The sequence below is a fragment of the Lissotriton vulgaris genome, chromosome 7 (genome assembly GCF_964263255.1).
Source record: "Lissotriton vulgaris chromosome 7, aLisVul1.2, whole genome shotgun sequence".
Classification (NCBI taxonomy): Eukaryota; Metazoa; Chordata; class Amphibia; order Caudata; family Salamandridae; genus Lissotriton; species Lissotriton vulgaris.
The window spans coordinates 1,705,900,356-1,705,916,551 of NC_141695.1; the positions used below are offsets into that span (position 1 = coordinate 1,705,900,356).

At 48.1% G+C, this 16,196-nt stretch overlaps 1 protein-coding gene across 1 annotated transcript in view; it reads left to right on the forward strand.

Annotated features, from left to right (window-relative positions):
• The first annotated feature begins 4,288 nt into the window (after positions 1–4,288).
• Positions 4,289–16,196, forward strand: part of HRH3 (histamine receptor H3) — a 30,515-nt gene continuing 18,607 nt past the window's right edge. The window contains exons 1-2 of the mRNA XM_086929073.1: positions 4,289–4,914; positions 11,689–11,855. Coding sequence (XP_086785199.1) covers positions 4,653–4,914; positions 11,689–11,855 — 429 coding nt within the window. The 5' untranslated portion in view covers positions 4,289–4,652. The remainder of the gene's footprint in view (positions 4,915–11,688; positions 11,856–16,196) is intronic.

Genomic DNA, 16,196 nt, shown 5'->3' on the forward strand with positions numbered 1-16,196 from the left:
CCAGGATCAGGCACTTGATGCAGGACCCCCTCCCTGCACCTGGGACACGATACCCAACACTGACTGTGCAGCGCTTGGCAATGCAATAAGGGTTCTTGCCATTGCAAGTGCAACAGACTGCACTGGAGGTATGGTACCGGCCAATAGAAGGCCAGTACCTAGCAATGGCAGCCTCCCTGCACTGAAAGCACAATGCTCAACTCTGGGGGGGGGGGGGGCGTATTTACAAGCCCTTGCGCCGCCGATGCGTCACTAGTAATATGGGAAAAAGCGACCCACCGGCGGCACAAGGTGCTTGTAAATACGCCCCTGGGTGTGCAGTGCTTGGCATTAGAGGCGGGGTAGCTGTCACTTGGAGTGCACTCGCCTGCGCTGGAAGTGGGGTTCCTGCCACTGGAAGTCGAGGATCTAACACTGGAAGAAAGTCATCCTTCCTGCACTGGAGACAAACTACCCAACACGGGGTGTGCCGTGCTTGCCAATGGAAGCAGGGAACATGCCACTGGGAGCACAGTACCTGTCACTAGAAGTAGAACCCCCTCTCCGCACTGGGAATGGAATACCAGCGCGTGCAGCGCCGCGAGGAGGGATGATGGACAGGTAGCGCTGAAAGCAGAATAGGCGGAGGCGGCGTTGTGCTTCTCTGAAGTGGGATTCACAGGCGCGTCCCCCAGGGCTTGAAGCCAGACTGGCTCAGGAGCCCGAGGATGCCGCCAGACTGACGGGAGCTCAACAGGGTGCACCGCACGGTCCGACGAAGACTTCTCTTCGGGCCCCCACAGGAGTCCACTGGACATAACATGGCTTGTAGTGCCTGGCGGGGGTCACAGGAGCCGAGTCCACCGCGTGCACCGATACAACAAACGGAGTTTGAACGGAAGCTCAACCGGTGGGCTTCATTGCAGAATGATGTTTAAGGGGACGCTGCCAGGATCGGCGTGAAGAGGGGCTGAAGTAGAGACTTTCCGGCATCAGTGTGATGAGATGCTGATCGCTCCCGGCATCGGTGTGATGAGATGCTGATCGCTCCCGGCATCGGTGTGATGAGATGCTGATCGCTCCCGGCATCGGTGTGATGAGATGTTGATCGCTCCCGGCATCGTTGTGATGAGGGACTGAAATTGAGAGCTCCCGGTGTTAGTGGGATGAGATTCTGAGCGCTCCCGGCATCAGTGTGATGAGGGGCTTAGCGTTCCCGGCATCAGTGTGATGAGATGCTGAGCGCTCCCGGCATCAGTGTGACGAGGGTCTGAAGTGGAAGCTGCCGTGAACAGTGTGAAGAGGAGCTGAGCGCTGCCACCATCAGTGTGAAGAAGGGCTGGAGTGGAGAGCTCCCGGCATCAGTGCGTCTGTAGGACTGGACTGCAGGCAATATGGACTAGACACCTGTAGGACTGGACTGCAGGTTGATGCTGAGCTAGACATCTCCACGTATGGAGCGCTCCTGGCGTCTCTCAGTTGAGCTGCCGAAGTGGACAGCTCACGGCATTGCTGAGGTGCCGGCATCAGTGAGATGAACTGCTGAGCGTTCCCTGCATCAGTGAGATGAGCTGCGGAGAGCTTCCAGCATCACAGGTGCGGTGCCGAAATGGACAGCTCTGGGCATGTCACTGAGGTGAGGTGCTGAAGTGGACAGCTCTGGGCATCTCCCTGGGGTGAGGAGCTGCAGTGGACAGTTCTGGGCATCTCTGCAGTGAGGTGCTGAAGTGGGCAGCTCTGGGCATCTCTGAGGTGAGGTGCTGAAGTAGGCAGCTCTGGGCATCTCCCTGGGGTGAGGTGCTGCAGTGGACAGCTCTGGGCATCTCCCTGGGGTGAGGTGCTGCAGTGGACAGCTCTGGGCATCTCTGCAGTGAGGTGCTGAAGTGGACAGCTCTGGGCATCTCTCTGAGGTGAGGCGCTGAAGTGGACAGCTCTGGGCATCTCCCTGGGGTGAGGTGCTGCAGTGGACAGCTCTGGGCATCTCCCTGGGGTGAGGTGCTGCAGTGGACAGCTCTGGGCATCTCTGCAGTGAGGTGCTGAAGTGGACAGCTCTGGGCATCTCTCTGAGGTGAGGTGCTGAAGTGGACAGCTCTGGGCATCTCTTTGAGGTGAGGTGCTGAAGTGGACAGCTCCGGGCATCTCTGAGGTGAGGTGCTGAAGTGGACAGCTCTGGGCATCTCTCCGGAGGTGAGGTGCTGAAGTGGACAGCTCTGGGCATCTCTTTGAGGTGAGGTGCTGAAGTGGACAGCTCCGGGCATCTCTGAGGTGAGGTGCTGAAGTGGACAGCTCTGGGCATCTCTCTGAGGTGAGGTGCTCCTGGGATATCTGGGGAGAGGTTCTAAAGTGGAGAGCTCACGGGATTGCTGGGGTGAGCTGCTGATACGGACAGCTTCTGCATTGCAGAAGCGAGACGCTAAAACCCAGAGCTCCCTGCAGGATTGAAGGGTGGTGCTGAACCGGACAGCTCTCTGAAGAACGGAAGCTCTGACGGGTGCTGAGTTGGGCAAGGTCGGCAAGTTTGACCCGGAGCTTGGCGCCGCTTAAAGGACCGGAGTGCAGGCTGGTGCTGTTCATACCTAGGAAGAGACTGCAGGCTGGCGTAGAACATCCATAGGAAGAGACTGCAGGCTGGTGTTGAGCATCCGTGGGAAGAGACTGCAGGCTGGCGTAGAACATCCATAGGAAGAGACTGCAGGCTGGTGTTGAGCATCCATGGGAAGAGACTGCAGGCTGGTGTTGAACATCCATAGGAAGAGACTGCAGGCTGGTCTTGGGCATCCATAGGAAGACACTGCAGGCTGGTCTTGGGCATCCATAGGAAGACACTGCAGGCTGGTCCTGAGCATCAATAGGAAAAGACTGCATGCGACTGCTTAGCATCCATAGGAAGAGACTGCATGCTAGTGCTGAGCATCCATGGGTGGAGACTGCAGGCTGGTGTTGAACATCCATAGGAAGAGACTACAGACTGGCGCTGAGCATCCATACGAAGAGACTGCATGCGACTGCTTAGCATCCACAGGAAGAGACTGTAGGCTGGTGTAGACCATCCATAGGAAGAGACAGCAGGCAGGTGCCTCACTACATATCAGTAGGATGAGACTGCAGGCAGGTACTGCCTAGACAGCTATACGAAGAGACGGCAGGCAGGTGTTGAACTGGACATCAATAGGAAGAGATTGCAGGTCGGTGCTGAACAAGACATTCATAGGAAGAGACTGCAGGCAGGAGCTGACTTAGACATCAGTATGAAGAGACTGCAGGCACGAGCTGAACTAGACATCAGTAGGAAAAGACGTCTGGCAGGTGCTGAATAGACATCTATACAAAGAGACGGCAGGCAGGCGCTGAACCCGACATTATTTGATTGGACCGCTACCATAGGATGAGGTAGAGACTGATGGGGCTGGACTTCAGACCGGTAGAGAACTCCACATCTGTGGGACTGAACTGAAGGCTGTTGCTGAACTAGACACCTCTATGTATGGAGCACATATAGGTCTGAACTAGACATCTGTGGCGCTGGACTGCAGGCTAGTAGGGACTAAACATCTGTGGGACGGGACTGCAGGCTAGTAAGGACTAGACATCTGTGGGACTGGACTAAAGGCTAGTATGGACTAAACATCTGTGGGACTGGACTAAAGGCTAGTAAGGACTAGACATCTGTGGGACTGGACTAAAGGCTAGTATGGACTAAACATCTGTGGGACGGGGCTGCAGGCTAGTTAGGACTAGACATCTGTGGGACTGGAATGCAGGCTAGTAAGGACTAGACATCTGTGGGGCTGCACTAAAGGCTAGCATGGACTAAACATCTGTGGGACGGGACTGCAGGCTAGTTAGGACTAGACATCTGTGGGACTGGAATGCAGGCTAGTAAGGACTAGACATCTGTGGGACTGCACTAAAGGCTAGCATGGACTAAACATCTGTGGGACTGGAATGCAGGCTAGCATGGACTAAACATCTGTGGGACTGGAATGCAGGCTAGCATGGACTAAACATCTGTGGGACTGGACTGCAGGCTAGTATGGACTAAACATCTGTGGGACTGGACTGCAGGCTAGTATGGACTAAACATCTGTGGCGCTGGACTGCAGGCTAGTATGGATTAAACATCTGTGGCTCTGGACTGCAGGCTAGTATGGATTAAACATCTGTGGCTCTGGACTGCAGGCTCGTATGGACTAAACAGCTGTGGGACTGGACTGCAGGCTAATATGGACTAAACATCTGTGGGACTGGACTGCAGGCTGTTGCTGAACTAGACACATCTACGTATGGAGCACATATATGTCTGAACTAGACATCTGTGGGACTGGACTGCAAGCTAGTAAGGACTAGACATACGTGGGGAAAAACTGCATACAGGTGCTACAATATACCTCTTCAGGACTCAGCTGCAGGGCTGGTGATGAATTTAGCATTCTGTTATTGCCCTGCACATCTGGCCAGTGTTGAAGGGGACAGCTCCCCCAGGGAAGTGAAGAGATGATCCGAAGTAGAAAGCTGGAAGAGAGGACTCACAACTAGTGTTGGACCGACAATGGCCAGCTCCCTGTGGTAGTGCTTAGCCTGCTGCTGGTCTGATGGCCAGAACCCACCAGGGCTGAAGATTGGTGCTGTGATGGGCACTTTTCTTTAGCCGTGGACCACCTGTGGCTGCTGAAATGGCCCACCCCATGCAGGTCTGGCTCCCCAACGCCTCGGCTTGGACTGTGATGGACGATGAGGAGGATGGCGAAGAAGACCTCTACACCAGCACTTTCCCGGTGTCCTGGACCATCGTGCTGGCCACCCTAATGTCTATTCTGATCATCGCCACTGTGGTGGGGAACGCGTTAGTGATGCTGGCCTTCATCGTGGACTCCAGTCTACGCACACAGAACAACTACTTCCTACTCAACCTTGCCATCTCTGATTTCCTAGTAGGTAAAGTGATATACCCTTACTTTACTGGAAGCTACACTTTCAAGCCAAGCACCTTGCATGCATGAGCCAGTGCCAGGGCCTTAGCGGCTATGTTTGAGAAGATACAGTCTAGTGGCTGGGCTGTGGGACATGTGGTCCAATGCCCAGACGTGAGACGATGTGGCTGGTGGCTTCGTTGCTGTAGATGTGGGCCAACGCCTAGGCTAGAAGAAGATATGTTCTAATGGCTAGACAGTGGGCAATGTAGTCCAGTGCCTAGGTTGAGAAAATGTGGTCGGGCACTAAATTGTTTAAATGTTGCTCAATGCCTAGGTGTGAGAATACACACTCTTGTAGCTAGGGAATGGGAGGTGTGGTCTAATGTCTAGGGATGAGAACATGTGATCTGGTGGTTAAGGTGCAGGATAAGTTAGTCAATCACTGGCTAGATGTGGGTGATGTGGTCCAATACCTAGAGGTGAGCTGTGGTCTAGAGGCCACATTGTGGGAGAAGTATCCAAAGCTTGGGTTTCAGAAGAGTTTGTCCAGTGGCTAAGTTGTGGGAGATGTTATTTAATGCCCAGGCCTACGACCTTATTGCTTAATAATTACATTGTAGGAGATGTGATCTAGTAGGTAAGTGTGGAGGGATGGAAGGAACAAACCTTGGGGGAAAGTAATCTTATTATTGATTTTGGGGAGATGTTGCCAGACTTAATTTGGGAAAGTTGCAAGCTAGTGCCCAGTAGCTCTCTAGCGGCCACTTTGGGGACAATGTGGTCTAGTGCTTTGATTTAAGGAAACATAGGTTAGTAAATATGTTGTTGTTGACAACGAAGACTGTTCTTTCAAGGCACTATGCAATCTTGCTCTATGTGATTTCAATCTAAGCAATGTATGAGTGAGGCTTCTACTCAGGGCACCTGGAGAGTTTGCTGGGTACCTGTAGCCAGGCATGGCTGCTGCACAAAGATGCATAGTGACTGATCTTAATAAACATAGTGGCTGATCTCATAAGGACTCCTAGTAGTAACTTATAAAGAGTACATTTACTGGGATGTGGTCTAGCATTTTATTTGGGGGGGTTGTGGTCTGATACATTGGTTTAAGCACAGGTGGTATACTGACTAGGTTTGTGGAAATGTGGTCTCACTGCTATGTTGTAAATGTTGTGGTCAAGAGGTAAGGGTGTGTAATCTACTAAATGAGGCAAGGGGGGGGGATCTATGTGCTATCATGTATGAGAGGTAGTTTAGACTCTACACTTCAGAAGATGTGGTCTAACAGAAAAGTTTGTCTTGTGGTTACATTATAAGTGATATTGTCAAATGTTCTTCGCCCCCTGGATACCATCACGGGTGACAAGCAGCGCTCTACAAATCCGCCCTAGATTGCATGGCCTTGTGGCTAAGCTAGAGACAGTGTAATTTATCGAGTAACTCCGAAAAGTTTTGTAATACTGATAACGTTTGAGGGGATGTGAGTCAGTGGATATGTTTGAGGAAATGTGATCTAGTGGACATTTTTGAGGCGGTGCGGTCTAGGTTTTAGTCTCTATGTTCCAGTGGCTAAGGTGTTAGAGATCTCGTGACCTAGTGCAAGGTTAAGTGAGATTGGATCATGTGATTACTTTGAAGGGCATGTGGTTTTGTGAATATGTTAGACGAAATATGGTGCCACTTCTAAGCTGGAGGAGAGGAACAGAGCTCAAAGGCTAGATCTGAGGACAGGTTCTTAGATTCAGGGCAGTGACACTGCAATTTTGTCATTCTGCGGCTTTTGCATTTTCTGAATAAACATGGATTTGACACATTTGATACATAATCCATCATCTGACGCATAACGTGCAGCTTTTCCCTTAAAAGTTGTTTCTAGCTTAAATGGATAACACTTTACCAAACAGAGAGCGCTACACGTAGGTCGAAGTAGTTCCTTTTCAGAGGTTAACAGTTCCTTTCAGTGCTGATTGTGGTATTCAGGGATTCCATTTGTACTTTGAGGTGTCACTTGGACCAGACACTATTAATAATTGTTAAATTACAAAATAATGAAATATTCCTGCCACAGATAGTGCTGCTTTATACCACACAGTTGACCATTCCTAGCTGAATCATGTTGTCAACCTTGGTGCATGATTTGGCCCCCCACTTCTGTGTAATTCCATTGGCCTTAGTTCAGTGAGATTTTGTCTAGCCACGAAGTTGGCGATAATGTAGTCTAGTATTGAAATTTCAGGAGATATCGTCCAATGACTGAGCTGGGGCAGATATGGCTGTTTATCAGGCATGTTCACCATGTGTCAGATCCATGTGGCATTTTAAAATGTCCCTGTAGGCAAATTGATTCAATTTATGTATTTCGAACTCATTATTATAGTTGTTATCCTTAAAATCTGTCATGGAGCCAGCCCTTCTGGACCTAATTTGGGCACTGCTGGCTTAAGTCATTGGTGTGTATCGTAAATGTGACTTCTGATCCCAGCTTTCTTACTTGACAACTTGTGTTATCCTGGGTAAATCACTTGATCTCCATCAATTCCCATGCATGTCTACTCTGGGACTGAGCAATAACTATCAGAAACCTCAATACAGAACTGTAGATAAATGGAACTTTCATACGTCACATTATATTTAAATCTGCAACAGACCAGTAAATATTTTCTGTAATGCTAAGACTAAAGCAAATAGGGTATTACAGGAATGACCATTTCTGCAGCACACATGCAACAAAAAGCCACAAATGTAGCCAAGACATTCCTTTTCCTGTGATGAGTTTCCATTTGTGTGGTTGCATTTTAATTCCCAAGTCCTCAACAATACAATGTGATCTCCAATCGGCATAAGTGTCCTTTAATTAACTCTAAACAATCACAACTTGAATACAGTTCCCTACTGCCCCTCTGCTCTCTTCAGCCATAATATGCTTTCTAGCATGGGACTCCTTTTTCTGGAATTAATTCTTTTCATGCTATAAATATAGAGATGAAACAGGGAGTGGGAGCTGCGGCTGCTTTGTTAAAACATCAATGTGCTCCCCCGCTGGAGGGTTGTGCACTGGAACCAGAATTTCCCTGAAAATTGCAGAGGAGGTGGCTTAACAGATGAGGCTAGGAAGATGTAGATTGATGGCTTATGGGCGCAAGGTATGGTCTAATGGGCAACCTGGTAGTGATGTGGTCTAGTGGCTAAACCGTAGGAGGTGTGGTCTGGTGCACAAACTAGTGGGGATGTGGTCTAATGCACAAAGTGAAGGTGATGTTGTGCAGTGGAGAAAACTGAAAGAGATGCGGTCTAGTAAACAAAGTGAAGGGGATGTGGTCTATTGTGTAAATGGGAGGAGATGTGGTCCTACACATCTGTGTGTGGTACACACTAGAGGTGCTATATTCTGTTGGGTAAAGTGGTGGAGATGTGACTGGGTGGACAAGTTAGTGGTGATGTGGTCAAGTGAGCATACTGGAGTTGGCGTGTTACATAGGGTAAACTAGAGGTGATGTGGTCTAGTGGACAAACTGGAGTTGCTGTGGTCGCGTAGGGAAACTGAACAAGATGTTGTTTGGTGGGGAAATTAAAACGTGAGGTGCTTTAGTTGGTGAACTGGGAGAGATGTGGTCTAGTAGCGAACTAGAGGTGATGAGGTCTAGTGGATACATTGGATGTGACATGGTCGGGTGGACAAATTAGAAGAGATGTAGTTTGGTGGGGAAATGGGTGGTAATGTAGTCTGGAGGGCAAGTTAAAGGAGATATGTTCTAGTGGATAAACTTGTGGAGACTGGTCTGTTGGAGAAACTAGAAGAGGAGTGGCCTGGTAGACAAAGTAGAGGCGATGCGGTTGAGTGAACAAACTAGAGGTGATGTGGCCTAGTTGACAAAGTAGAGGTGATGCGGTTGAGTGAACAAACTAGAGGTGATGTGGCCTAGTAGACAAAGTAGAGGTGATGCGGTTGAGTGAACAAACTAGAGGTGATGTGGCCTAGTAGACAAAGTAGAGGTGATGCGGTTGAGTGAACAAACTAGAGGTGATGTGGCCTAGTTGACAAAGTAGAGGCAATGCGGTTGAGTGAACAAACTAGAGGTGATGTGGTCTGGTGGACAAAGTGAGGTGATGTGGTGCAGCGGAGAAACGCAAAGAGATATGGTCTATTGGACAAATTGAAGGTGATGTGGTCTATTGAGTAAATGGAAGGAGATGTGTTCAAGAGTTCGTACTAGTGGTGTTATATTCTATTGGGTAAACTGGAGGAGATGATACCTAGTGGACAAGCTATGTTCAGTGGATAAACTGGAGGTGATGTGTTTTATTGGGTAAATTAAAGGTGATGTGGTATAATGGACAAGCTGGAGGTACTGTGGTCTCTTAGGGAAACTGAACAAGATGCATTTAATTGCGCAACCTAGGACACAAGATGGTCTAGTGGGTGAACTGGAGGATATGTGGTCTAATAAACAAACTAGAGGTGATGGGGTCTAGTGAATAAATTGGGCCGGGATGTCGGCGTGTGGACAAACTAGAGGAGATCTGGTCTAGTGGAGAAATAGGGGGATGCAGTCTACTGAGCAAGCTAGAGGAGACACAGTCTAGTGGATAAACTGATGGAGATCTGGTCTAATGGAGAAACATGAGGTGATGGGGTTCAGTGGATAAAGCAGAGGAAATGTGGTTTAGTTGATAAGTTGCAAGAGGTGTAGACTATTGGCGTGGGCCCTGAATGTGTGATTTAAAGAATAGAATGGGGGAGATGCAGTATAATGCGTGAGTCAAGGTGGTGTGGCTTGGGAAACATGTGGTATAATGGTCAAGCCTAAGGAAGAGCTGCTTTGTGGCTAAGCAGGACAATATGTGGTGCTCTTGCTACGTATGAGGAGTGGTGCCCTGTTGCTAAGTTATGCTTTTTTATTATCTTTTTAAACAGTACAGTTGTGCGTAGTTGGATAGGTGTCACGCGCTTCTGATCTGTGGTTCGTGATATCTTGGTATACATCAAGCAGCAGTGTTTTAGGCTTTTCTTGAAAGTGTTCATGGTTCTTGTATTGCCTACAATGGAGAGGAGAAACATTGCAGCACCATGCTCCTTGTTTGCAGAAAGCATACCTGTCAAACCCTGCAAGGTGGCAAGATTGAACCCTCAAGAGACTTGAGGAGTTAGACCATAGAGCTGAATGTGCATGGGATTTTAGAAATGTGTTTTCGATTTGTATTGTTTTTGGTTTTGATTCTAGACAAAGGTCCAGAATCACCAAAGACTTGGTGAACTAAATACAAAGATGGGAACACACTCGGCATGAGAAGTCCAGGGGTAATGTGAAGCCAAGAAGAAGTCTGGCAGCAGAATGTTGTATTGTTTGTCAGGCCAGGATATGAAGCATTTCCAAAGCCAAGAACAAACTAAAGCATTCCTTTCTGCTTCACACTGTGGCAAGATGAGATATTGGAAAAGGTACATCATAGCAGCTTATGCTGAAAATGGCAGGCCTTGGAACTGGCAGGATCTGTGGTTCAAAACAGCGTTCACAGCCCAGCAGATGACAAGCCTGAGCAAGGCAGAGGAGGCGGCATCCAAAGGACATGATGGAGAAGGAGTAACCTAGTAGCTATTCAAATGAGTTGTTGTCTAATGCCTACTCTGAGATATGTTCTATTTGATACTTGTGAGTCAAAAGTAGTCATATGTGAAAGGTGGATATGTGACCTACTGGTTAGGTCAGAGAAGATGTGATCCAGTGGCAAAGCCAGATGAAATAGGGACTAGTTGTTAATATTAGGATAAGTTGTCCAGAGGCTAGGTCAGAGGACGTGTGGGCTAGTTTTTATGGCTGAGGAGGCGTGGCACAGTGTCTAGGTCAGATGACGTGGGCTAGCATCACAGGAATAGGAGGAGGTGTGGTCTAGTTGTAGAGGCTGAGGAGATGTGGTCCAGTGACTAAACAGGAAGAGGTTTGATCTAGTAAATAGGTTTGAGGAGATTCTGTTTGGTATCTAATTTGGTAGCGATGTACTCCGGTGGTTAGGAAATGCTCTCGGGTATCTGAGTTAGAAGAGGTGTGTTCTAGGGTTTAGGAATTAGGAAAAGGTGTCTGATATGTAATGAATGAAGTGGGATCTAGTGGTTACGTTTGAAAACTTGCTATCTAGTAACAAGTTGGAAGAATTATGGTATAGCAGTAAGGACTGTTATGATTTGGTCTGCTGCAATGTTGGAGGTGATATGACCTAGTGTTTATTAAGGTTGAGGAGATGTGGACCAGCGTCTAAGTTGAAGGAGGTATGGCCTCGGTGCTACATTGAGATAGGTATTGTCAAGTGGTAAAGTTGAGATGCCATCTAGTATAAATGTTGGAAGAGGTAGGTCTGGTGTTTGACGTTGAGGAGACGTGTGCTAGTGGCTAAGAGGGAGAAGATTGAGTCTAGTGGTCTAGGCTGAGAGGACATGGTGATGCGGCTCAGTGGGAAGAGGGGTGGTCTTGTTTTTAATCCAGTTGAGATATTATATAGTCTATGAGTTGAAGGAGAGTGAAGTGGTTGTGAACTTGGAAATAGTATGGCCCAGTGTCTAATTTGTCTACCATGCAACTTAGAGACATGAGTTCCAACATTGGAATCCACACTTGCCAAAATTGATTAATCCTAGACACAAAATGGTAGCTCCTGGAGCCTAAGTGTGGTTGAAATGAGCTGCCCTTATATAGAAGCCAACTTCCAGTATGAGGCTCAAAATGAAACATCGTAAATTACAAGCCAAACATGGATGACCGGCCATACATAGAGTAACCCCTGGATATCTTGTCTCCCTAAGGTGCCTTCTGCATCCCGCTTTACGTGCCCTACGTGCTGACGGGGCGCTGGACCTTCGGAAGGCACCTGTGCAAGCTCTGGCTAGTCTTTGATTACCTCCTCTGCACTTCTTCCGTCTTCAACATCGTCTTGATCAGCTACGACAGGTTCCTTTCCGTGACCAGAGCGGTGAGTCCATGCAATAAGTTGGTAATTTATTTATTCCCTTAGGAGTGTCAGATATCTCTACCCGCTGCAAATGTAATCAACCTGGAGCAGAAAATTCACTCTCCTTTCATAGGCGATGACCAATTACCAGGCTACCATCAATTATAATGTATTGGTGCCAACCTGGTGCTTGTGCCCATCTGAATCAGGGACATTAAATGCAGACAGATCCAGCTTTGCAGTTTATAATTCTTCCTGGCACAGAATATTAGGGTGCCACGAAGACTAATTGTGAGCAGTATTGCACTAGACACTTTAATACACTGGCAGGCAGATCCTTCTTAATTGTGGTCCAGGCCCTTTCCACAGGGGGGTTGTGAGGATTGGAAATCCCCATAGCAACACTTCACTGCCTGTCACTTAGAGGTTTGGAGAGCCGGGCTCAAAGTCCCTCACAATAATATGAGCCGCTCCCTTGTGCAAACAGGGGCATTCGTGCAGCATGGCTGCCAATCAGCGCGGGGACAAAGAGCCGTCGCTTTAATCAAAAATACACACATGTTCGCATGTTTGCACATCTGTCTTTCAGCCATATCTTTTTGAAATGTGCATTTTAATGAATGCGGACGCAGCGTGTCTGTGTGTTTGGGTGTTTGTATTGGGCTCCAAGCGTGCCCTTGTAGAGGTTGGCTTGTTTCCATTTCTTTGTTTTCCACCTGCCATTGTGTACTCTTGTCTGCGTGTCTGGCCTTGTTGATTGTTTTCTACTTTTCCTCATCATTCCCATCTGTTTTGTGTTTGTGTGTATCTACCTTTCACTTTGTAGAAGTGAACCAGTGAAAGGATGTGTTTGACTCTGGGAGTCTGGAACTGCATGTCTGTGTATGGCCCTTGATGGTTTGTTTTTTTGTTTTTTGTACTTGTATAGCGCACAGCTACCCGCAGTGGGTCTCCCGGCGCTTGTACGAATACCACAAGGGAGCCCTTCCTGACTTTCCCTGTGAACTGTCCACTCCTGGGCACCTCCATGGTGCAGACCAGGCATCCCCCGCGTTGAGGGGGCCGTTGTGGAGACTAAGCAAGCTATTGCCCAGAGTTGCAGCGTGGGACCCATGATCAGAATAGGCACTGAGGCGAGAATATCCGGTCGGGGAATTAATGAGCCCAAGACCCGCCGGGGCAGGAATCGAACCCTGATCCCTGGCCAGAGCTCTGCATCGAGGTCTGCCTGCTCTAACCATTGAGCCACATGGCTCCTACACCGCCAAAGCCATAATTAGATCACCCACCGGATTCCAACTAGAATCCAGGTCAGGCGGTCCTGCGGCAGCAGGCCAACAGCTGTGCCTGTTTAAAGGCTCTTGGGAGAGCCGTAACAGGCACCACAATGGGAACGCCATTGTAGGTTCCTTAAAAGTTTATGCCCTGCAGGAACTGGTTTTGCATGCAGACAGGGGGGTACAACATGTGTCCCCCTGTATGCATCCCCTGGCGTAGAGGCAACAGGGGGCCCTACGGCTCCCTTTGTTTACTCTCTGCCACACTTTTCATTGCAGACTCACTTGTATGAAAACCCTGGTGGAGAGGAAACACGTACTATGTTTGGTGGGGCTGCAGCGGCCCCGCCAAGCATATTGGGTACAAGACCAACGCAACACCGCCAGGGATCTCTGACACCTGGCAGTTGCGGTCGTGCCAATGCGGTTCGACTGCCCAAGTCGTAAGGGAGTGGTCGGACTGCCACTGCAGCGTGCCTGCACTGCCACCATGGCCACAGACAGCCATAGTTATAATAAGACCCTATGTCTTCAGAGCACTTTGCTAGTAAATCAATGTGTGTGATTTGCTTAAGCTGTGCATATTTGTGACGATGTGCATGCCTGCCTATGTCTTTTTGTCTTTTAGTTCATCTGTGTATCTGTGTCTCCATAACTGTATGTGTGTGTGTCTGTGTCTGGGGGTGGGTGTGTATCTGTGTGTGTGCATCTGTGTGCGCTGTATGTTTTGTACATGTTTCTCTCTGAGGATTTTGCATTTGTCACCCCGAGTGGGATGGGTATGCTCAGATGTGAGTCCCGTGCTCTCCACACCACTGGAGTCAAGCTATCCTCGCTGAAGACGGCTGAAATGCCAGAAACCAGTCCTCGGAAGCTTGTTTCCGGTCCAGGGAAGACATGGCTTGGCAGTTCGGGCTGGACTGTTCCCATGAGGCACAGGGTCAGACTGATTTGCATATGGCCATGTCTGAACTGGGGTGGTGTGGAGTGCAAAAAAACGATGGATTTAGGCCCAGATCTCTGTACTGGGGTGAATGTATGACATTGTTCTGCATTCTGTCCATCAACTGTGGTTTTTGCATCTCTCTGAGGTTTTGTACATCTAAGGGGTCATTTACAGTTTGATGGAACAGGAAGGCTGCAGTAAATCAGCGTTCCCACCCCACCAAACCAGCAGTTCCACCAGTCTATTTAGAGTCGGGGGAAGAACTAGATTTCCAATGACAGAGCCTCTGTTGGATCTGCCGTCTGAAAACTCTGACCTGTCTGCCTGGCCAAGGGGCATCACCCAATGGCCCATGTAGGGAGAAATCTCCCTGCACATCAAGGACATTGCTTTTGGCTTTTCAAGAAAAAGCTCATGCTTTGGAACTATATTCTTGAAATAGAAAAAACCTGCTAAGCAGTACATCAAACATGGTGTCTGCTTACTAAAGCGTCTGTGGATTGATGTTAGTGAATTAATGGAAAAACAAAAATTGAGATTCCACACTGGAGGAAACCAAATCATGGAAAACCAGTTTTAAGGAAATATAAATAGATACAAAATTAAAGGAAAGATTTTAAAGGAAAGATCATTTAAAAAAAAATCTAAAAGTACATTAAACTTGGAAGGAGTTTTGGGATAGTGCGCGAATATTTGAGTTCAGAGATGGGTGATATTTAGGAGCAATGAGGGGTTTTATGCATAAGAGGTAAGTGGAGTTTAGGAGCAGTGAGCATTTTTTGTGGCTCAGGAAAGAGAGACGTATAGGGGTGGTGAGAGATTTTTAGGGTTCAATGATGAGTGGAGTTTAGGAGTCATGAGAGTTTTTAAGGTCCTATGACTGGTAGCGTTTAGGGCTGGTGAATGTTTCTTTGGGTTCAGGAATGGTAGTAAAATAGGGGTAGTGAGGGCAATTAGGAGTCAGACATGGGCAGAGTTTATGGGCAGAAAGAGCTGTATGGTTGAGGAATGGGCAGAGTTTAGGCTCGTGAGGGGTTATAAGGGTTGAGGGATGAGTGGAGTTTAGATATAGAAAGTATTTTTTTAAGATTCAGGGTAGGGTGGAATTTTGGGGTGTGACAGGTTTTAGGGGTCATGGATGGGTCATGGAGGGGTGGTGTTAGGGGTGGTGAGGGTTGTTTTAGTGATGTGGGGTTTTTAAGGTCCTGTGACTGGTAGCGTTTAGGGCTGGTGAATGTTTCTTTGGGTTCAGGAATGGTAGTAAAATAGGTGTAGTGAGGGCAATTAGGAGTCAGACATGGGCAGAGTTTATGGGCAGAAAGAGTTGTATGGTTGAGGAATGGGCAGAGTTTAGGCTCGTGAGGGGTTATAAGGGTTGAGGGATGAGTGGAGTAGGCATGGGCGAATTTTGCGAATCTCGCGTTCGCGAATTTTGCGGATTTGCGAACTCGCAATCCGCAAAATCGCGGAATTCTCGCAAATTTGCGGATTTTTTTTTGTGTTCGCAAGGATTTCTGCCAGTTCGCAAGGATTTCTGACAGTTCGCGAGGGTTTTGTAACAGTTCGCAATCGCGAAATTACATGTCGGCTCGCAATGGTCACGATTATGTTGTTTCTACGTCTGGTTCATCATCATAGGTTCCCAGCACCCTCTGTTTCACCCCTGCCACCCTCTGTTTTACCCATGCCACCCTCTGGTACATCAATGCCTTATGCCACCCTCTGGTTCATCATCACTGTAGATTATGGGGGGAAAAAGCAAGCACACCTGCCTGCTTCAACTGACATGAATTAATTTGGGGTTGATTTATTAATGTGTCACTGTTTTAAAATTCCAGTCTGGCACCTGCATCCTTATCTGTAATTTGCTTTCTGTTGCAGTGCAATTTTTTTTTCCATGACCTTTGTGGCCTACTTGTAGCTATTCTATGAGCCTGCTGTGAGGGTCAGAGCAGGCTCATACAATTGTTGCAACTAGCAACTGAACAATTGTTGCAACTAGCAACTGAACTTTGGAGGGGCCCTTGTCAGGAAGCACTACAGGGAACGGTTACTAATGATGAGTTTGAACTTTTGAACCTGCTTTCACTTTTGCAAAACTCGTTTTTCTGCAGAGCAGCATTACAGCAACTTTAATGC